Source organism: Pongo abelii, chromosome 8 (genome assembly GCF_028885655.2).
Source record: "Pongo abelii isolate AG06213 chromosome 8, NHGRI_mPonAbe1-v2.0_pri, whole genome shotgun sequence".
Lineage (NCBI taxonomy): Eukaryota > Metazoa > Chordata > Mammalia > Primates > Hominidae > Pongo > Pongo abelii.
Window position 1 is genome coordinate 66895526 of NC_071993.2, and position 23704 is coordinate 66919229.

At 39.7% G+C, this 23704-nt stretch overlaps 1 protein-coding gene and 1 long non-coding RNA gene across 13 annotated transcripts in view; one reads left to right on the forward strand and one right to left on the reverse strand.

The window, feature by feature from the left end:
• Positions 1-23704, forward strand: part of KCNMA1 (potassium calcium-activated channel subfamily M alpha 1) — an 838033-nt gene that overhangs the window by 575104 nt on the left and 239225 nt on the right. For all 12 annotated transcript variants that reach the window (XM_063727600.1, XM_054522410.2, XM_054522412.2 and 9 more), the window contains exons 6-7: positions 14582-14657; positions 23200-23275. In XM_063727600.1, coding sequence (XP_063583670.1) covers positions 14582-14657; positions 23200-23275 — 152 coding nt within the window. The remainder of the gene's footprint in view (positions 1-14581; positions 14658-23199; positions 23276-23704) is intronic.
• Positions 12788-15003, reverse strand: LOC129048264 (uncharacterized). Its single transcript, XR_008510468.2, has 3 exons — positions 14325-15003; positions 13431-13655; positions 12788-13231 (listed from the first exon to the last, which is right to left on the reverse strand). It is a non-coding gene; the product is annotated as an uncharacterized LOC129048264 (long non-coding RNA).

Sequence of the window (23704 nt, forward strand, 5' to 3'; positions counted from 1 at the left end):
ATGGTTATTAACTATAGTCACCATGTTATACAGTAGATATCTTGAACTTATTTCTCTTATTTAACTGAAATTTTGTATCCTTTGACCAACATCTACCCAACTACCCTTCCCTCCAACCGCCCCAGCCCCTGTTTCTATGAGATCAACTTTTTTATATGAGTGAGATCATGTGATATTTGTCATTCTGTGCATGGCTTATTTAACTTAATATAAACTCTAGGTTCATCCACATTGTTGCAAATGAAAGGATTTATTCTTTTCATGGCTGAATAATATGCCATGGTGTATATATATCACATTTTCTTTATTCATTCATCTGTTGATGGACACTGAGGTTGATTTCATACCTTGGCTATTGTGAATAGTGCTGCAAAGAACATGGGAGTGCAGACATCTCTTCAGCACGTTGATTTCATTTCCTCTGAATATATACCCGGTGGTGGGGTTGCTTGATTGTATGGTAGTTCTATTTTTGGGTTTTTGTGGAACCTTTTTACCTTTTTCCACAATGGAAAATAGTACTAATTTACCTTCCCATCAACAGTATGCAAGGGTTCCTTTTTCACACATCCTCACCAACACTTATCTTTCGTCTTTTCGATAATAACCCTTCTAACAGGTGTAAAGTGATAGTTCATTGTAGTTTTAATTTGCACTTCCCTGATAAATAGTGATGTCAAACATTTTAAACATTTATTGTTGGCTATTTGCATTTTTTCTTTTGAGAAATGTATATTCAGGTCCTTTGCCTGTTTCTTAATTGGGCTATTTGCTTTCTTGCTATTGAGTTGTGTTCTCTATATATTTTGAATATTAAGCCCTTATCAGACGTATAGTTTTCAGATATTTTTCTCCCATTCTGTAGGTTGTCTTCTGTAGGTTATCTCTTCACTCCGTTGATTCTTTCTTTCTTTCTTTTTTTTTTTTTTTTTTTTTTGAGACAGAGTCTTGCTCTGTCACCCAGGCTGCAGTGCAGTGGCGTGATCTCGGCTCACTGCAATCTCCACCTCCCGGGTTCATGCCATTCTCCTGCCTCAGCCTCCTGAGTAGCTGGGACTACAGGTGCCCGCCACCACACCCAGCTAATTTTTTGTATTTTTAGTAGAGACGGGGTTTCGCCATATTAGCCAGGATGGTCTCGATCTCCTGATCTTGTGATCCACCCGCCTTGGCCTCCCAAAGTGCTGAGATTACAGGCGTGAGCCACTGCGCCCGGCCTCTCTTCACTCTGTTGATTCTTTCTTTTGTTGGGCCAAGCTTTTTAGTTTGATGTAATCCTCTTTGTCCATTTTTGCTTTTATTGCCTGTGTTTTAGGGGTCATTTCCAAAAAATTATTGCCCAGACCATTGTCATGGGGCTCTTTCTCAATACTTTCTTCTAGTAGTTTCAAAGTTTTGTATCTTAAGTCATTAATTCATTATGAGTTGGTTTTTGTATATGGTGCACATTTTTTTATTTGAACCAAGTTAAGATAAAATAGTTTCATTTAATTTATTTAATGATTATTTACTAGTTATATTTTCTACTTCATGATGTAGCTGTTTGTGATTTTTGCCTACTTATCAACTAATGATATAGTATTTTACATACATGCTTTTGACATTACAAAGAATTTATCCTTATTGTATCATATTTGATTATTTTTTCATTGGATATTGTGTTTATTATGATGTTAACCATGCAGGATTTTGATGTTTTTATGGTGGTGGCAGAGCCTGTATTTCAAAGATTGTATGTCTCCTTTTACACATGAAATTAGAAATTCTTCTTTTCAGAGGGCTAATAATATATACCTATATTTTCCTCAATTTTTCTGTCCCTTATTATTTTTAATTCATCTCAAACTTATTTCCATTATGGTCATTATCGTATGAGGTCCATCATTGCATGATGCCTGTCTTCCTTTTGATTTGTGATGACCTCTTTATTGTCTATAAAATTCTTCTGATAAAATAGAGTCTATTTCTCTACTGCTTAGTCATTGTTGCCATTCTTTTTTTACTTTCTTATTCTATTGCTTTGTGGTAAATGTGACTTAGATGATTTTTGCATTTTAGATTTTGATGAAATTTCTTTGTGGCCTAATATGTGGTCAGTTTTTGAGACTGCTCATGGCTGTTATTAAAGAATGTGTGTTCCTAGTTTATTAATATATGTGTGTGTCTTTCTGCCCATCCATTCAGATACGTAGAGATATGAATATATCCCAAGGGATTAAATGCTACTTAAATATCCTATATTTGTGCATTCTTGTCATATTTGCTTTATTGATCTCAAAGGAATACTGTTAGGTGTATAAAGTTTTTTTTGTTACACATTCTTTGTGGATTGTTCCTTTTATCAATATGAGGTATTACTTTTTATTCTTTTTAATATCATTTTTATATATAATTTTATATATAATTTTTATATAACTTTTTGCAGTAGCTGCCACTTTATTTGATATAATCATTGCTCTATTTGTTCCTCTTTTGTCAGCATTTGCCAGGCACATAATTTCCATTCTTTCATTTCTAACTTTTCTATGTGTCTTGTTTGCAGTGTATGTCTTTTAAATAGCATGTGCCTGGAATTTATTATTGTTGTTGTTTTCATATCATGTGAATCTCTGTCTTTCCATAGGTGAAAGTAATTTTAATTTAATTTTATTATGATTACAAATATATTTGGACTCTTTTGCTATTGTAACTGTGTTTTCTGATTAATATACCTTTTATTTATTTTTTTTCCTTTTCATTGGATGGGTCGAAGTTTTTGTTCTTTTTTTCTTTTCTCCATTTGATTAAATTCCTTTGTCCTTTTTTTTCCTCTAGGCTGTGGAATTTATATCCTTAAGGTTTTGATACACATACTTTAATTTTTTTCTGTTAATATATATGATTGATTGTATCCTATCAAGACAAGAATTTCTGCACACCTTTCTTTTTCCCATTGCCCTCTCTCCTTCACACCTCCATCTTCCATGTATTTCCAGAGATTTTAATTTTAGATCATCGTTATTATTTATTCATTTAAAACATACTCAGTCAACACATAAATGAATCCATTACTTTTATCTTTTCCATGTTGCTGCTTGTATCTCACTTCTTTTGGATTTATTTTTCTTTCAACTGGCTAAGTATATATTACTTGGTTCAAATTAATCTGTCCTGAGAATTGTAAAGATATCCTTCTTTTGTTTTCTTGCAACCAGTGAAGCCAGGAGAATTGTGACAATAATTTGACTCTTGTTGCTTTCAAGGGATTTATTTCTTCACATTGATGTTATAAAATTTATCCAAAATATGCTTGGATTTAGGTCTTTTAAAATTTAACCTGCTGGCCGCGGGACAGAGCTTGCAGTGAGCTGAGATCGTGCCACTGCCCTCCAGCCTGGGCAACAGTGCCAGACTCCGTCTCAAAAAAAAAAAAAAAAAATTTAACCTGCTGGACACTTAAAAGACCTTTCCAATCTGAGGATACAGGTCATTCTTTCAGTCTAGGACACTTTAATGTTATTTTAAATGTTTCCTGTTCTCTATTTCCTTCATTTTTTCCTTCTGGCAACTCAATTACATGGATGTGGAAAACTTTCTTCCTGTTTTCTGGGTCTCTTAGTTTTTCTTTTGTACTTTTCATTCCTGTGCCCCTTTGTATGAAGATGGCTGTGTGATAGTCCAGCCCTCTACTTTGCTGTGTGGCTATGCCCATTCTTCTATTGAGTTGGCCTTTTAAGATTTTGATGTTCAAAATTTTAATTGCTAAGATATTTAGTTGATTTTTTGAGTTGCGATAGTTTTTCACAACTCTTTATATTTTTCAAATGCTTTTCTAAAGCAGTTTTTGTTTAATGCTTTGTTAATGTTGTATCCTTAAGGGTCAGTTGGCCTGAAGTGTAATATGTGCATTTCTTGAAGGAAAGTTGCCTTTCCTCAAATGTTTGACAATTCTTTAGTTCTTTTCTTTCCTTTTCTTTTTTTTTTTTTTTTTTTTTTGAGACCGAGTCTTGCTCTGTTGTCCAGGTTGGAGTGCAGTGGCATGATCTCAGCTCACTGCAACCCCTGCCTCCCGGGTTCAAGCGATTCTCCTGCCTCAGCCTCCCAAGTAGCTGGGATTACAGGTGGCTGCCTCCATGCCCAGCTAATTTTTGAATTTTTAGTAGAGATGGGGTTTCATCACATTGGCCAGGCTGGTCTTGAACTCCTGACCTCAAGTGATCCACCTGCCTCAGCCTCCCAAAGTGCTAGGATTACAGGTGTGAGCCACCGTGCCTGGCAACAGCTGGATAAATTTTCACGAAGGGAATGCATTTGAGAAGCCAACGCTCAGCTCAAGAAACAGTCATTATTGCCCGTCACCCCCTAGTCCCTTCGCCTGGCAACCTTCTAGTCACTACACCCCACAAAGGTAACCACTTTCCTGACCATATATCAGTTTTGCCCAGTTTTGAACTTCATATAACTGGGTCATATAGAATGACTCTGTGTCAGGCCTCGTTCTCTCAATGTTACGCCTGTGTGATTCATCCATGTGGTTATATATATGTAGGTGTACTTGACAGTGTTTTTTTGTTTGGAGATGGAGTCTTGCTCAGCCTTCCAAAGTTCTGAGATGACGGGCGTGAGCCACCGTGCTTGGCCTGTTTTGTGCTTATCTTTGCATTTGAGATTTTCTCTTAGCCTATATGTGAATGCTGTCTTTGTGTGTTGCAGTTTGTCTGGGGAGTACTGAGATATGCTACGGTGTGTTTCTATTCGGTAACTGGTCTTACAGCTGTAGAGACAGTATGTTTCTTCCAAGAGTTACAGTTTACTCAGGATATTGCTCTATTTTAACACCTGAAGTGTATGTACTTGCTGCCATGTACTGACTACTCCTCTTTGGCACCCCAGTCAATCAGTGTTATTGTCACAGCCTCCCTCTTCCCAGGGTCAGCCACTTCATTTCACCTTTTGGATGGTTGTTTTCTTCTTCACTGTGATCTCTGCATCCCACCCACCCCCCATCAACCTCAGTCTTTATGTATTGACCAAAGACATTTTTAATATTCTGTTTATCATTGTGGAGATATACATATGTGTGTGTATATGTCTTTCTTTCTCATTATGGAAATATATACATGGAAAATATATGTATATGTTTATATAAATATAAATAAATACATATATATGTATGCCAAGTCAGTTTCTAACAGAGTATCTACCCACGTTTTGTGTTTGTCTCTTCTGTGTTGTAATCTGCTCTTCCATTCTTTTTATTCTTGTGGGATTCTGCTGTTTCCTACCCCCTCAACATTTGTATTACTTTAGTGAAGTTTTGAGAGGGGGCAGACATAAACCATTGTGATCCATCTGCTATGTTTAACTAGAATGCTCTGGATTATCATTTTAATTCATTGATGAATAATTTATGTTGGTATTATATACAGAATTTTGGCATCTGTGATCTTAGTGATATTAGAATACAGATGCTTCTCAACTTAACCATGGAGTTACGTCCTCACAAGCCCATCATAAACTGAAAATGTTTTAAGTTTGAGAATGCATTTAATACCCCTCACCTACCAAACATCATAGCTGAGCCTACCCTATCTTAAACATGCTCAGAACACTTACATTACCTACAGTTGGGCAAAATCATCTAACACAAAGCATATTTTATAATAAAGTGCTGAAAATTTAGTGTAATTTATTGAATACTGTACTGAAAGTGAAAAACAGAATGGTTGTGTGAATACTTAAAGTATGGTTTCTGGTGAATAGGTATCACTTTTGCACCACTGAAAAGTCAGAAAATCGTAAGTTGAACCATTGTAAGTTGAGGGCCATTTCTACTTTATTTTTGTGCTTTGAGAGTCAGTTTTTGGTCCTCAGTTTATGTTTATTTTATAATATAAGTTAGTAGCTTTAGATCTCGTTTTGTATTATGGAACAGTTTAGAATTTTAATGAAATGTATGTACAATAATTTAATCATAAATTATATATGGGTGCAGAGTCTTTAAGGGAAGCTGTTACTATATATTTCAATTTGTATCTCAATTGTTATCCTATAATGGATTTCTTTTTTGTGTGTGTCAAGTTTCAAAGTTTATATTTTTCAGAAAGTCATCCCTCTCACTGAGGTTTTTCACAGATTTATTAGAATATCATTGTGGATAATTTTTTTTCTTTTTTTATTGGATCAGCCAGAACTTTATTTTGTTTTCTTGTTGCTGTTGTTTGCTCCCATAAAATTCTACAGATTTTTAAAAATTTTTTTGTATTTATTGGTTTTCTGGTTATTTAGTCATAAACACTAAACTAAAAAATCAGCTTTCTCCTATTGTCAGGACTACTTTTCCCCAAAAATCTTAAGCTGAATGCTTTGTTTTATAAATAATCTCTTATTGTATTATTGATTTAACTTCTAGTTAGCCAGTATGTTCTTTAAAATTGATTTAAATAGACTGGTAGTGTGCTTAGAGGGTAGATTACTGGTTTTAAATTACTCAAGTGATTACTCGGGTTAACGGAAATTTGCTATTTGGAGAAAAAATAAAGCGTTCTCCTTTTGGCATACTACTAGCCAAAATAAATAAATACATCAAGATGGATTAACAAGTTAGAGATTAAAAAAAGAAGATAAAAGATACTCTAAAGCAGTGATTCCCAAACTTGGCTGTACACTGAACTCATCATCATCCATCATCTGGCTGTACATTAGAATCTTCTTGATTAGAAAAATAAAGCTTGGTCCTTTTGGCTCACTATTAACTAAAATAAATAAATACATCAAAACGGATTAACAAATTAAAGGTTAGAGAAAAGAAAATATATTCTGAACCACTGGTTCCCAAACTTGGCTGCACACTTGAATCAGAATTTATAAAAATTCTGATGCCCAGCTTGTATCCCAGACCCATTGAATCTGGTGGGAAGCAGGCCTCAGTATTTCTTTAAAATCCTCAGGTGATTGCAATGGCAGAGAAATCTGGGGACCGCTGCCTTGCAGCCTTGTTTTCCCAAAGTGTGGTCTTCTGACCAACAGCATTGACAACAGCTTAGAGCTTGTTAGAAATGCAGAGTATCAGGTCCCATCTGAGACCCACTGAGTCAGAATCTGGATGTTTACAAATGCCAGGTGATTCATGTGCACAATGGATTTGAATCCCATGCCTCCAAAGCAAGTGTAGCAAATTAGTGCCCATGGCCTATTTATACGAGTAACATTTCACTGGAATATGGTCATACCTATTTGTTTTCCTATTATTTACAGCAAAGTTGAGTCATTGTGACAGCCTAAAATATTTATTAATATTTACTATATGTTCATTTACAGAAAAAGTTTGCAATGCTTCTCAACCTAAAATATTTATTAATATTTACTGTATGTTCATTTACAGAAAAAGTTTGCAATGCTTCTCAACCTGGATGGCTCATTAGAATCACTCCGGAGCCTTAAAACTCCCTCTGCTTGAATGTACCCCACGCCCATTAAATCAGAATGCAGGTAGGGGGGGTGCTGAGACCCAGGTGTCAACAATTCTGAAAGTTTCCCAGGTGATTTAAAGTACAGTCAAAGTCCAGAACCAGTGCCCTAAAAGTACAAAGAAAAAAAATATAGATGCAGTAAAAAAAAAAAAAAAAAATCTGTATGATGGGGATGGCCTTTTTTTGGATATTAAAAAAAAAGGGAACGTGGTGGAAAGATTGATATATTTTAGAATTCAGGGGGAAACAAATCCACCTTAAGTAAAATTTGGCAGTAGGAAAAATACTTTAAGCCAAATTGAGAAGAATGACGAACTGTGGGAGATAATATATGGTATACAAAATCTTCTTTATATAAGAACACAATTATATTACTGCAAATAAGATAAATACACAGGCAGACTTTAAAGAAGAAAATAAAATGACTAATAAGTATATGAAAAAATAATTAGCTTCATTTGTTAAGATAGAAAAGCAAAATAAAACAGCCATGAGCTCTTATTTGGGGTCTATGAAATCAGGATTTTTTTTTTAATTTAAAAAAATTTTTTTAAATTTCTTAATTTTTAATTTTTTTGAGACAGACTCTCACTCTTTACCCCAGGCTTCAGTGCAGTGGTGAGATCTCAGCTCACTGCAACTTCCACCTCCCAGGTTCAAGTGATTCTCCTGCCTCAGCCTCCCAAGTAGCTCGGATTACAGGCACATACTACCACACCTGGTTAATTTTTTGTATTTTTAGTAGAGACAGGGTTTTACCATGTTGGCCAGGCTGGTCTCGAACTCCTGACCTCAAGTGATCAGTCCACCTCAGTCTCCCAAAGTGTTGGGATTACAGGCATGAGCCACCATGCCCGACCTCATATTGGGATTCTTACCCTCCTTCCCTCTCTCCTTCCCCTCCTGTCTTCCTGCCTTCTCTTCTTCTCTCCCTTCTTGCCTTCCTTCCTTCCTTCCTTCCTTCCTATTTTCTCTATCACAGTACTCAATCCAGTGGGAATACAGGCAAAAGATCATTTGCATACTGAAGGGAATGCAAATTGTGAGGACAAGTTGGCAAGGCGTATCACAAGTCTTGAAAGTGTGTGCTTGAGTCCTAATGTCTGAATTGGAAATGACTGGCTGAAGTCTGTACAGGGCAGTGGCTAGAAGCTTGGGCTTTGTGGAGTTTGTCACATTTGGGGTAAAACCTGGCTCTGTTGCTTTCAAACCATGCTGGATACACTGTCTCATTTGTTTCTCCTTAGCTATTTTCTTCTGTGGTACGTATTTTTTAAAAAAGAAGTTTCAGTGTGTGTAAGTAATTAAATATACTAGATATCATCAATAATAGTAGATTGATGTCATTGTCAACATCATCATTTCACCAGTAATTTAAAATAACAGTAACACTATATGTACTCTGTGTGTGTGTGTGTGTGTGTGTTTGTGTGTCTTTCTGGTCCATCTTGATGACTTTTCTGTGGCGTGTGTACACTCCTATGCTATTGTAATTCTCCACCTTCATATGATGAAATTACCATTTACTGAGTGCCTCCAGTATACCCACATGGACTCTTAGAATGCTCTGTCTTCCGGTATGCAGATCACCAGGGTAGGATTTAATGCCCATGCCTGTGAGGGAATAAGGGTGGAGAACTCAGGCTGGGTGTAGCTGCCTGGGAAGCCTCAGCCCATCCCACAGGAAACAGTGCCACTAGATGGTCCTTCAGAGTTATCCCAAATTGAGTCAAGGCAGCTGACCTTTGTCCCTACATCAGCCAGGCTTTGTGTGTGTGTGTGTGGTCGGGGGCACCACCACTGACAGGGATGTAGCCCCAGGTGAGGCAGCTCCTTGTAGCAGAGGGCAGTTCTCATGAAGGGACTAGCTCTGAGCCTTTAGCAGGTCACTCTTCAAGAGCCCGGGACAAATAAGGTCCCTGAAGAGGGGATCTGGGTGTACCCTACAGCATCCGCTATAGCTCATGTCTTTTATTCATTTAATGCAGTGCTGGATATGATACCCTAGTATTTTATTTAGGATTATTGTTGTTAGTCATTAGTGTGATAAGCTTGCTATTTAAAAAAAAAAATGCATGGGGAACTTGTGTCGAGGTAATGCCAACTTTCTAAACCAATACAGAGCGTGGAAAAACACAGATAAGTCCATTTTTAAGACTTGGTCATATAATAGAGAATAGATAGAGAAGTTTACTATTTTTTGAAACTGTAAAAAACTCACTTGTAAAACTCTCTGAACCTGGAAACTTTTGGGGAGGGCATGTAATTCCTGGCTTTTGGTACATACACATTTTCTTCTTCACAACTCTATTACAGCTATTTTGTGTTGCCTTAGAAAATCATTTATTTCAGAGATTTTATAAAATAAAAATAATAAAAATATTATAAAATAGAGAAGATGAATAACTGTCATCAAAGAGTTCCCTCTCTCACCTCTCTTATCTTGGTCTCCTCTCTTAGCCTGAAGTCACGTCTGTAGTCTTCTGGGCTCTTTCTGGGTATAGCCAGAGTGGTCATTGGTTAAGGCTTTTCCCTGATGAGGCTACTTTCTACTTCCCAAGAGTGCAGCCCTGACCTCTCTCAGGGGACCCTGCAGGGCTTGTGGCTTTTCCCTTTAGTAGGCAACGTATAGTCTCAGAATTCTGAATGTGGATTATCTAACCTTTAACTCCGCCATCTAATTCTTTCTCAAAGCTTTGATTCACTCATTCAGTTCAAACAAGGATTTATTGAGCCTTCACCTTATGCCAGACAGTATGTTCAATGTTGGAAATATAGCCCTGAACAAAACAGACATCAGCCCCTCCCCTTGTAGAGCTGATGCTACAGAGAGGGAGACAGAAAGTAACCACATAACCGAGGTGCTAGTGCTTCATGCTGAGGAGAAAAGTGAAGCAGGAAAGAGGATAGGGAGTTGCACGGGTGGTGTGGGAGGAGTTGCATGTTTAGGTAGGGTAGCTAGGGAAAGTCATGCTGATCAAGGGACATTGAGTGAGAACCCGAAGGAGGTGAGGGAGTATGCCATATGGGCATCTGGCAAACAGCATTCCAGGCAGAGAGGCTGCATGTGCAGAGGCCCTGGGGCACTAGCATGCCTGTGTGTTCAAGGGTCACTGAAGATATCTGCCACGTCAGCGGACAGTAGTAGGAGTGGCAGTAGGAAGCCCTCATATCCAAAAGGAGATAGTGCTGGTGGTGGGGTGCTGTTGCTTTAGGCCTTTGAAGGACTTTGACTTTTACTCTGTGTGAAATGGGGGGCACTGGAGGCTTCTGAGCAGAGACCACAAGGGGTCCAGGGCAGAAAGAGTTAGGAAGCTGATATGGTTTGGTGTGTCCCTACCCAAATCTCATCTTGAATTGTAGTTCCCATAATACCCACATGTTGTAGGAGGGACCCTGTGGAAGGTAATTGAATCATGGGGGCAGTTACCCCCATGCTGCTGTTCTCGTGATAGTGAGTGAGTTCTCACGAGATCTGATGGTTTTATAAGGGGCTTTTCCCTCTTATGCTCAACACTTCTCCTTCCTGCCACCATATGAAGTAGGATGTGTTTGCTTCCCCTTCTGCCATGACTGTAAGTTTCCTGAGGCTTCTTCAGACCTGTGGAACTGAATCAATTAAACCTCTTTCCTTTATAAATTACCCAGTCTCGGGTATGTCTTTATTAGCAGAGTGAGAACGGACTAATACAGAAGCTATTGTGAATGATTCCTGAAAGACCAACCATTTCTCCAGATAGTCTGGCTTGATCTGAGGATAAAATGTAGATTGGCTTTTTTAACCTATGGAGAACTTCATTGACTCATTTGCGTTAATGAAACTCAGTGCCATAAAAATGCCCAGTATGAGGCAGTCAAATAAGCAAAGGCCACCCTTGTTCAGCTCACAGCGGTCTTGCTCCTGCATCACCCTGGGTCCCTTTTGCAAGGAGACATTTCCCTCTGGTCTCCACGTTGGGAAAAATAAATGATTCTCCTGCAAGCCCGTTTGTTTTTCTCTCATATGTATACACTATTAATCTTATCCTGTCTCCCTGCTTTCTTTTGTTAAGAAGGTGCTCAGAGCTAGATCTGTAGTTTGTGTCTAGCAAGAGTATAGGACCCTGTGGCCTCTGCATTCATTTCTTTCCTGCCCTTACTTTCATGCACCTTAATTAAAAGAAAAGCTTTTATTCTACTATATTTGTGTAACTCACTCAAATGTGGCAAGCTGCCGATCAGCAATGGATATATGATACAAACACCATCGTTTAAAGATAAAAAGAAGAAATCCAGTTTGAAGTTCAGGTTGTTTGTATTCTATTTTTAGTTTCATAAATAAAAACATATCTATGCACACACAGAATGTTCAGGATTAAACCCTAAGCGGCTAATATATTGCTAGCGTGTATTTCTACAGGAGTGCCTCTTATCTATGGTTTTGCTTCCTGAGGTTTCAGTTACCCCCAGGCAACTGTAGTCTGAAAATATTAAATAGAAAATTCTAGAAATAAACAATTCATAAGTTTTAAGTTGCATGCTGTCCTGCTTGGTCCCAACTGGGACAAGAATTCTCCCTTCGTCTGGCACATTCATGCCATCTGCACTCCCTGGCCATTAGTCTCTCAGTGCCCTTCAGTGGGCAGACCCATGTCTTGCTGTAACCCATGTTACCTGTGTTCAACTAACCCTTATTTTACTTAATAATGGCCCCAAAGCGCAAGTATAGTGATGCTGGTACATATTGTCATAATTGTTCTATTTTATTATTGCCATTGTTAATCCCTTCCTGTGCTAATTTGTAAGTTAAAATTTACCATAGGTGTGTGTATATAATACATATAGGATTTGGCACTATCTGAGGTTTCAGGCATCCACTGGGAGGTCTTGGAATGTATCCCTCGAGTAACATGGAAGAGTGTTGTTATCTTCCATAGTTTCAGTGCTGCCAGTCGCCTTCTACTCCACGTTTCTACATTTGTTGTTTTAGCTCAGCAATATGCGACAGTGATACTGGTAGGAGATAACAGTCTAGGTTGGGCTGGAAGGTTAGGACCAGCAGTAGAGTCTGTTATAAATTTAATTTCCAGCCCTTGCCCCCTCCCATTCTGATTTAGCAAGTCTTGTGAACCTCTTCGGAAACTTTATGCGCACACTGAACAAACAATGTATTTTTTGAGACCTTAAAATTTGAAAATTTTTTTGTTACTTTTATTCTTGAACAACCACTTGACTGGGTATAAAAACCTTGGGTCAGATTCTGTTTGTCTAAAAATTCTGAAAATTGCCCAATTTCCATTTAACACTTATTGTTAAATATAATTATCTTAGTTACATTAATGGTAAATAACCCCATCAACACTGGTGGTTTATTTTTATTGCTTGATTTTAATACTTGAAATGTGAAAATGAAAAGCCAGATGCTTCTTGGCATTGGTCTCTAAGAACTGATCCTTCATTTTATCTTTTAGTCTCCAGTCATTTTTTCGTATCTCAAAAGTTCTTTTCTGTTATGTCCTGGCCTTTGCTTATGATCAATGTGATGTTTTGACTTCCCTTTGGAACATATTTTATCCATGGGTTGGATCTCTGTGATCTCTGCTGTGTTTCTATTTTCTGAAGTTTCATCTTTTTTTTTTCTCCCTTTCTCTTATTTTCTCTGCTTTCTGAGATGACTTCTTAGTTTTGTACTCTGCGCCGTGGTCGGTTTTCAGCAGTGCTAAGTCAGCCTTTCATCAGCTCAGTTACGACTGTGCTTTTGGCCGTGAGCCTTTTTATTTCATCAACATCCTGTCTCATCTCTGCAATTATTTAATAAAAGTTATATAAGTATTATTTAGCATAGAAGGAGAATGTTTTCAGAAAAAGTCTTCTGTTCATGATGGTTAATCCTTTTCAGATGAGAAATTTTTTTTTTGAGCCAATCCTTTTCTCCCTCTTTCCTTGTACAGTCAGATTTTCCCCCACCCCATGAACTTTAAGTTAATTTTCCCTTATTACCTAAACAGCTCCATGTTGGGCGCAGTTAGTGTACTCCTTGTTCAAGTAGGAGGTAGTAAGGATTTCTTCCCACCACTGTGACCTAGGCTGCCCTTTACTGGCTCACAGGTGTGGGAAAACAAAGCCCCACCCACGGGCGTGGAGTTGTCTGTCAACTCAGTGCACTGGAGGGCTTCGCACTGCCTTTGGCACGTGGCGGTGCTTAATCAAATGCTTCTAGAAAGTCTGCAAAAGAAAATCCCCTTGGGAGTGGGTGTGACATTCAATATGTCTCAAAGCGGTGACAAACCAGCATTTTGTAAGTAATTCCCTTGCACGATAGCCAAATTGTTATAGCCCAGGACTGACTCTGAATGTTTTGACTCATGAATGTCACCTGAACAGAAATATAATTCACTCTTAGCTATTAAAACATAATAATTTGCATTTTTAAAATGTCCTTGATGTGTTTTCCTTCTCCATCTCTCTTCTGCCACCTAAACGCTGATGCTTCTTTCCCATTCAAGAGAGGTTGTTGATTTAGAAAGGACAAACCATTTATCTTAACACTTAATAAAAGGGGAATTATATAAATTTTGAATTCTGAAGTTGTGGGGTGCGATATCTCACTGATCTTTTTTTTTTAATTGGGAGGAAAATATAGAAGTTTGTAGAAAACAGATAACACTGTGAGCTGTACTCTTCATTTTATCAGGGCTGAAGATAAAGATAAAAAATAAAATCCATCAAAGACATAAGGTTATCCGATTTATTCTCAATCTGCTCTTAGCACAAGGGTTACCCTGAGCTATCACAATTCCTAGGATTTTTCAGAGACAAAATACTGCCAGATAACTAGGTAACTTAGAAACAGTGCTTTCAATCAGAGATCACCAAATGAAAAGTCTCATTAACCTGGCTTCTCCCCATGAGCCCTTCCTCTGAAGAGGTTCCGAACAGGCCACCTTTATAAAGAGAAAGTCCATTTCCCAGTTGAGATTAAACCAGTCAAGAATCAGAATGAAGGAATATGTCCGAGGTACCAGCTGGTTTATCTTCTGCAAGAATTTCCCATCCCTTCGACCCTTGGGAACTGTAAATCAAACGGCAGACTGTGAACATTAAAATCACGCATTGAAAATAATGCATCTCTATTTCATTCTTTTTTCCAGGTTTGAGATTTTTAAGAGCTCTGAGACTGATACAGTTTTCAGAAATTTTGCAGTTTCTGAATATTCTTAAAACAAGGTAAGATGTTCTTCGTCATGTTTTTTTCATTCCACTACCCTATGCCAAGTTGCAAATATCAGGTGTGCTTGCTTTCATCACAATGACATTATTAATCGTTATATTATTCACAGAAAGAGTGATCTAACACAGAGAAGGAGAGAAAACCCAGAGTAGGGTTTGAGTTGCTCTCTTCTGCAGGGCCAGGGAACTATGTGGTGAAAAGAAAGAAATAGCTGTGCATGCGGGGAAGTAGGGACAATTTTAGGGACACATAGCTGATGTCTGTGTGCCCAGTGGGGTTGCCCAGATAAGAGCCACGGTGTCAAGGGGAGAGATGCACAGTGAATGAGGGATAGATTTGCTCATTGATTGGGAAGTCCTTGCTGCCAGATTCTAAATCGCCCCTTTATTACATCACTAAATAAGAAATTGAACCCAGTCGTAAAGGCAATAGAAGCAATGCTGTGAGAGGCAATCACAAACCTCATACAGCAAACAGAAAATCATTTCATTTCAAAGCACATTTTAGATGTTCACTTTATATCCATATAGCCCTTGGGGCTTGCTCTGTGAATTGCCTTTTGGGGGAAAACCTACAAACCTCCTGCCGAATGCACCATGAATACTTCTGTTAACTGCGTTATGATCTGGAAAACACAACTGGACCAGGAGGAAAAGCCCCCAGAGGATCCCTTTCCTGATGACCTGCCGGCTTGCAGAGCTGTCCTGAAACCAGGGCTGTCCTGATGAATAAACTAATAAAAGAGGTTAGATGTGCTCTAATGGAGAATGAGTACAGGCCATAAATTTCTCTTCTAGGAAATTACACTCTAAGAAGCTCACTTCTAATGTTCCATTTCCTCTTTGCTTGCCCTTCATGCATTTGATAAATGATTAAAAACAGGACACCTCCATATTTCGTGATTTGTAATTAATATATCTGTAGTTTTGAGGATTAGATTCAGCATCATTTTCCTGGTAACACAGGCTGGGACCCAGCTTCCTGAATGAACCTGACACAGCCAACAAATTCAACCTATGATTGGCTTTACTCCTTGGGTGTTAGTGTTTTTTTTGCTTGTTTATTTTATTTTGCTTTAATTCCAAATTGGTTTCCTCTCTCTGACTGCTCATCTGTGTGACTGTGAGGTCAAATTCACTTTCTATTAGCCAAGTTGAAAAGAAAAAGAGAATCCAATGGCACCGAAGTCTTTAACAGTATGTCCTCCTGCCTTTTACTGTTCACTATCCTGAGATAAGAATTCATCAGTCCTCTATTTATTAGCAATAATGTAATATTATTCACATACAGTGAATATTGTATTTCTTCATATTTGTCTGAGTGTCAATAACCTTGATTTCTGCCGTTTAATTATTCTTCTACGTGCTAGAATCACATTACTTTTGAAATGTAAATGATCAATGAGGCTAGCATCTCTCCAATATTTACCTATGTCAGATTCACTCCACTAGACTGTGTTTTAAAGGTGGAATGCATGAGTACCCAGCACCAAGCATAGAGCCTTGTCCTTAAGAGACACTTATTTTTTTGGTAGGGATGGTGCTTTGTGACACTCTCTAACATCGGGTAGTGTCTGTCTCTCCCTGTTTCACAATTACATCATATGTTAGGGGGATTTTTATTCTCTGATGCCAGCATTTTTAGAAGGTTCCATCGCTCTGAAGAATACTGTCAACTCCCTGGACCATTTTAGAACTTGAGAAAATGATGGACCATCTGAATATCTTTTTCTGACCTCCTGCTAGGACACTCACCTCTCTTTCCTTTGGATGCGGGAAGTGGCTGTGGCATCCCTGGTGGTCAGCTCACCTGCCAACTGCACTCAGTGCCTCCTCTCTCAGTGCAGAGCCGGGAAGCTGAAGCAGCCAGCCAGGGGACGAGGGAGAGAACGGCCCTAGGGAAGAGTTACGGGGTGGAAGGCTGGCTGGGCATCTGCCATCTGGGCCCCAAAACAGCCTTTCTCCAGCACCCCACTTCCCACTATATGAAACTCTTGTTGTTAGAGGGTGCTTTTCACCACAAACCCACAACCTGGGTTTTCAGAGTTCCCTTCACTTATGGTCATAACCAGATGTTTGAGATAATTCAGCAAGCCTGGAGTGAGCACCCGTTGGTATCAGCAGCAAGGTGGGTGCTAGGAGTCCTGCTGTCAGAGAACTTGCTGCGTAGGGGGCCAGGCTGCCTGACGGTGTGGTTAATGCTGATGTCAGCATGCCCAGGGATTGAGAGGGGAGTAACTAAGCTGGGCTTAGCCTGAGTTGTGGGGCAGTCAAGGATCTTTTCGAGGAGAAGGTTACTTTTAGGTAAGCCTTGTAGAAAACTTAAGTGTCATCCTCGTGGGGCTGGGCACGTGACGGGTAGGGTGGGGGTTGACTTCTAATCAAGGAAGCTGCTAACAGCACACTGGTGTGAGAGCATAGCACTTGGGGAAACTTTGGGTAATTCTGCACTCCTGGACATTAAGCGTTCTGTGATGGAAAGAGGAGGATGAGGTTAAGAGGGTAGGAAAGGCCAGGTCACCAGGCACAGAAGCAAATGTCATGTAATTGTAAGAAATCTAGAAGCTTTAGGACAACTCTCTGAGGCCATTCTCTCTACAGGTGCCGGCCTGGCTAATCTTGGCTCCTTCCTTTTGGGCATCCCCAAGTGTGGATCCCAAAGTTCTGTCCCAGAGAAAGTGCAGCCTTGGCTTTTGAAGGGTTTTGGACTTTTGAGTGGTTCCCCTGTGACTCTTCCATACTCTGCTGCTTTCATAGCGGTCCTTCCAGGAGGGTGGGTTGGGGGACCCATGTAATTGTCTTTAGGGAGATTTTGTCTGTCTCTTTTTGGCGGTGAATTCTTGCCAATCTGTGGCATTAGGCAGGGATGAAGGCTTTGCAATGTGATTTGAAATAATGATTTGGAGTTGCTGTTTCATTTCCAGTAGTTTGGCTGCCTCACTGGGCCAAGAGCTGAAAAAAACAAGGCAGAGAAGCATAATGTGGGCAGAAAGATTTATAAAGAATTAAGAAGGCAGCAGAAGGAAAATTAAAGTGCATAGGATGAAATGGGCAAATCACAGTTATGTGACCAGCATCAGGGCCCTTTCCCAAACTGCAAGCCCACAGGGGGCCTAGAATACTCCATAGCCTGAAACGGGCCAATTAAAGGGGAGACAAGGAGACTCCCTCTCACTATCTGAGGTTTTGGCAGTTTCTCAATTGCCCTGCAAACTGGCGATCTAACACACAGGTGCTAGAACACTTATTCTACTGTCAGAGGAAAGTCAGCAGCTGTGTTTAAAGGCTGTATTTCCACATCTCATTGACTGTGGTAAATATTGATGACTAAAACATGGATCACTCAGCAATTTTTTCCAAAATGGGAATTTCCTTATTGTTTCCTCTAATTTTTCTTTTCTTACTTTTTTTTTTTGAGATAGACTCTCACTCTGTTGTCCAGGCTGGGCGTGATCTCAGCTCACTGCAAACTCCGTCTCCTGGGTTCAAGCCATTCTCCTGCCTCAGCCTCCCAAGTAGCTGGGATTACAGGAGCCTGCCACCACACCTGGCTACTTTTTGTATTTTTAGTAGACACAGGGTTTCACCATGTTGGCCACGCTGGTCTCGAACTTTTGACCTCAGGTGATCTGCCCACTTTGGCCTCCCAAAGTGCTGGGATTACAGGTGTGAGCCACTGTGCCCAGCCTGTTTCCTCTAATTTTTAAAATATATTCATGGTAAACATTGCAACAACACACAAAATCATAAAGGATAAAGTAAAATTGCCTCCACATCACACTACTTTGAGATAACTATTACATCTACTATGTCACCTTTTGTTTCTCACATAGCATTCCATGATATGCATGAGTCATCATGTACCTAACCAATATGGTTTTGGGAGGTGTTTTTGAAACTAAAACATTACCACTCGCATGAACTTAGAAGTAGCTCCAAGATAAAGTTTGTAAAGAAGAGTGTTCTATATGGAGACTGCAAGAGATATGCAGGGAGAGGCCAAATCATGCAGGTTCTTAGATTCATGGACTTTACTGAGAACAAAGGAGAGCTGTTGAAGGATTTTAATCAGGAGAGGAAATGTGGTTAGACTGACATTTTAGAAAGATCCACTATTCCAGCAGTTGTAGAGAGAATGGGGTTGAAGCATCAAAGACCTCATAGACCATAAGACCAATTAGGAGGCAGTAGTCCAGGGAAGAGGTATTAGGGCATGGCCTTAGGCAGTGCAAATTGGGGCAGAGAAAGAAGAAGAGATCTAGAGATAATTAAGGGATTGAATTGGCAGAATTTAACTTTGCTCCACTCATATTATCATTCAGACCATTTATGTTAGTGTGGTGCAGTCCAGTTAACTTTTTAGGGAGTGGGTATTTTACATCTGTCCAGCAAAGAGAGCAGTAAAACAAAACAAGGCCAGCAGCACCTGGCAGTACGAGAAACAAAGAGAAAAATTAGAGACAAGCATAACAGGGATAAATGTGCACTTCTTTGTACAAAGTGCATGGCATTTTCTGTGTTAACTGAAACATGTCTTGTTAAACATATAGAGGACAAAGGAGGCCCCAGAAGCTCTGGGTTTACAGCTGTAATCTCTGGAGCCAGACCTTCTCTTGCAGCATCCACAGTTTCTTGGAAGAGGTCTCTAATCTACAAGAATCCTGTGCCTGACCTGTCATGATTCACTGTGTCCATCGATGTGAATTAGAACTCATGGGATGGAGACTCAGGAATTGTATTGGCAACATGAGAATGATTTACTTTAGTTGTATGAGGTGTTCATGATAAGATCATAATCTCCCTCAAAGCTTAGGAAGCAGGCTAGAATCTGAATGGTTCAAATCATTCTAACCACTGGTAGCTTCATGTTTGGCCCAGATCCCTGGGCTTGACCAGGAAGGCTATGACTATCTCCACACAGAGATATATAACCTTTGCTATGCAGAGCACACACCCCTGCTCCTGGCGTGCCCCACTCTTTCTTCCCAATGAGCCCTACTTAACCTGGCAAGGTTCACATTTCAGAGTATAGAGAATGCCCACCAGGGGTTAACCTTGCATCTTTTGCTTGTAGCTTTCAGATGTGTGGTCATAGAGTTGCATTTAGAAAGCAAATTCCTAAACCTAGGGATCTGTGATAATACTGATGTCATAAAAATAATCAGATTTCAGAGCTAAACATGGACTGTTTTAGCAACAATGATTAAATGTTCTGCATATGGCAAGAGCTCCCTAACACACTACTAATATCACTGTAACCATCATTTAGAGTATAATAATCACCATATTTAGGTCATTTTTCCAAAGCACCAGGAGGCTCAGACTCCAAATAGGTTTAATATCTCAAGAGGACTCCATATGGTTGTTGGTGGGGCACTGCTGTGTTCAGGTCTCAAGAATCCAGGAGTATGTAAGTGAAGCCACTTGGTATTTAACGATACCCTGAGAAAATGAACAACACACACCTCCCTAAGAGCCCTCCCTTTGCCGCCGGCTATCAGTTCTTCATCTATTTCTTACCCTCCAATGCGGGAGCACACCTTAGAGGACTTACAAGGTAGAGGCAGGAGAGAATTCTGCTCAACACAACATCTAACACATAATAAGGGCTCAATAAATATTGGCAATTATTATAATCTGGTAACTCTAGAAATGACCAAGAGAGACAGAATGGACATTTTGGCTGTTTTTCCAAGTTTTCGAGCCAGAATAAAGTTGTTCCACACATTTTGAAAGATCAGTCTCACCCACAAAGTTGAAAGTATCTGTTTATTCTTTCCATGAACTGTCAGAATCAACTCTGGAAAAACTAAGACCGTGGATTCCTCTGTGCTGTTCCATAGAAGAAGAAAGATTGTCATTATGAGCGTTAAATGACTTAGTACACATAAAGCACAGGTGATCCTAAAGCACTTAGGATGGTGGCACATGTGGTGAGCACTGGGAAAGAACTGTAAACAAGCTAGCTGAAACTATTACTGTGATCTTAAATGCCTAGAATTTAAATCACTGGTTCTCCAAAAGAGAGGTAAGAGAGGGCAGTCATAACAGAGATGAATTGACCAAAACTAATGGGTTGGGCAACCCCATAGGCTGCATTAAGCCACTACTGGGAAAATGCAAGAGCTAGAAAAGAGAGTTCTTTTCTGCAAGATGCAGCAAGGAACACAAAAGTCAAATAGCAACCTAAAACTTTACAAAAGACATCTTAAGTCAGTTAGGATCAATTACCAATGAATGGCTGGAGGTGAGAGCCAGGGAAAGTCACTTTGTCTTGCAGGTGGGTGGAATGACTTTAAGGAAGCAGTAGGGATTGAACTGGGCTTTGAAGAATGGGGAAATTTGGCTAGATGGGAAGGGCTTTGGAGTTGAGCAAATAGTGTAAACAATAGCTATAGTAAATAGGTTTAGCTGGCATGGCAGTTTCAAGAGTTTATGTGAAAGAGTGGTGGTGGGAGAGACTGGGACTTCACAAGGTATTGACAATGGACGGAGAGAGTTTGAATGTCATCTTTAGTCAACAAGAAGGCTTTGGACAGTGAAGTGACCTGCTGACAGCAGCGTTCAGGTATACCCCAATGGGACTGAACAGGATGCAGTTTAGAAAGAGAGCAGGGGCAGAGACCAGTGCACTCAGTGCAGTCACAGGGGCCTGCTATGCTCCAGGGACCCAGGGCTCCTGGAATCCAGACAGACAAGGCCTCAGCTCTTAGGGAGCTCAAAATGTCATAAGGTCCAATTGAGCCACTCAAGGAACACCAGTGAATGCTAACGCTATTAGGTACAAGGTTTTTGGGGAGCAGGGTATTCCTGCAGTCTCGGGGCCTCACTCAAGGTGGCATATTCATTACAAAGGGAAATGGGCACCTCTCAGTGGAGACATTAGCATTTCCACCTTAGCCACATGAATGGACCTAGTTATTGGGCTGGGACATCCTGATGTGATGCCATCCCCGCAGAGATTCTCAACAGAAATACTTAAGTAGGGAGCTATGTAGGATGATCAAGTCTAGAGGTCTAATGTACAACATGAGGACTATTGCTAATAAAATTGTATGGTATTTGGGATTTTTGTTAAATATGTAGATTTTAGCTGCTCTTGTCACACACAAAAACGTAACTATGTGAGATAGTAGATAATATCATGTTGTAAACCTCAAACATACACAATAACATTTATTTAAAAAATAAACTGGGCTGGGCGCGGTGGATCACACCTGTAATCCTAGCACTTTGGGAGGCCAAGGCGGGCAGATCACCTGAGGTCAGGAGTTCGAGATCAGCCTGGCCAACATGGTGAAACTCCATCTCTACTAAAAATACAAAAATTAGCTCAGTGTGGTGGCGGGTGCCTGTAATCCCAGCTACTCGGGAGGCTGAGGCAGGAGAATTGCTTGAACCTGGGAGGCAGAGGTTGCAGTGAGCCAAGACCACGCCACTGCACTCCAGCCTGGGTGACAGAGACGTCGTCTCAGAAAATAAAAAATAAAATAAAAAGAAATAAGTAAATACACAGGATCCAGAATATAGGACATTATAGAAGACAACTTAGGTTCACACAAAATTTAATGTCATTACAAAGGAGTGGTGTCAATTATACATTAAAAGAGACTGAAGCTGGGATTGGCAAACTATAGCCCATGCCGGCTGCCTGTTTTTGTAAATAAAGTTTTATTGGAACAAAGCCATATCTGTTCCTGTACATGTTGTCCGAAAGCTGCTCAGTAGCCACAGTGACAGAGTTGAGTATTTGTGACAACGTCTATATGGCCTGTAAAGCCTAAAATATTTACTCTCTGTCCTTGTTTCCTGACAGTTGGATTTAAGCCACCTAACAGCCAAATGCAGTGCATGAAACTTGGGTCTGGGGGAAAATAAAAAAAAAAATCAATGAACCTAATTTTGGGGCAACTGGAGACATTTAAGGTCTGCATATTAAATAGCATTACTGAATTTTTATGTTTTAATTTTCTCAGACATGCAATGGTGTTGTGATTATGCTGTGCAATGCCCTTCTTCTTAGGAGTTGGGTGCTAAAGTATTTAGGGCTTGTGCCATGATGTCTCTGACTTATTGGTAAATGGTTTAGCAAATACATATATATATATATATATATATATATATATATATATATATATATGTACATGGCAAGAAGAAGAGAAGGAAAAAGGGCGGGGGGGATAAGAGAAAAAGCATGTAGGGAGATAAAGCACCCGTGGTAAAATGTTAATAACTGGTCAGTCTAAATGAAGAGCATACAAGTGTTCATTATACTGTTCTTTCCACTTTTCTGTAGATTTGAAGAGTTTTTTAAATAAAAGTTAATTTTTACCAAAGTTAAATTCGTTCCTCTAGGCTCTGTCCTGACCTTCATCCTAACAGCTTCCTCCACCTTCCAGAATTCCCTTATAATGGAGAAATGGTTGGGAGTTAGATGTGGCAGCCTCTCACGCTAAGCGGGTGCTGTTACCCTGTAAGGCAGCGGCAGCAGGGCCTTCCCTTGGTAACGTGGGGATTTTGCTTGTTGTCTCTTGCACAGTAATTCCATCAAGCTGGTGAATCTGCTCTCCATATTTATCAGCACGTGGCTGACTGCAGCCGGGTTCATCCATTTGGTGAGTAACCTTGAAAACCCTTCTGCTCTCGCTTGCCTGCAACAAGACCCTCTCTGAGTCATTTTATTACCTAAAATTTATCTTGCTGGAAAGAAACTTCACCTCAGTTGTAGACAGGAAGATGGGAAGCAACCACACAATTGTCTGGGTTTCCAACCTTTTTACCCCAAACTAGTTCCAAATGGTGAGTAATGTTTGCACTATTAACCTGCATTTTTCCGTTCATTGCTCGTTGGTATTGTCATAGGGGCTTTGGTAGATTTTCCTTCTGTCTGCAATAACCATAGAAAGCCACAAGATGGCAGTGCTTCCTAAGCAAACACCTGGAAAAGGGCTGGGGACAAGGTTGGAAGTTTGACCCACACCTCCTAGTAAACAACAAATTCAGATCCCTCAATTTCTCTCCACTTCCGCCTTATGAAAAGCCAC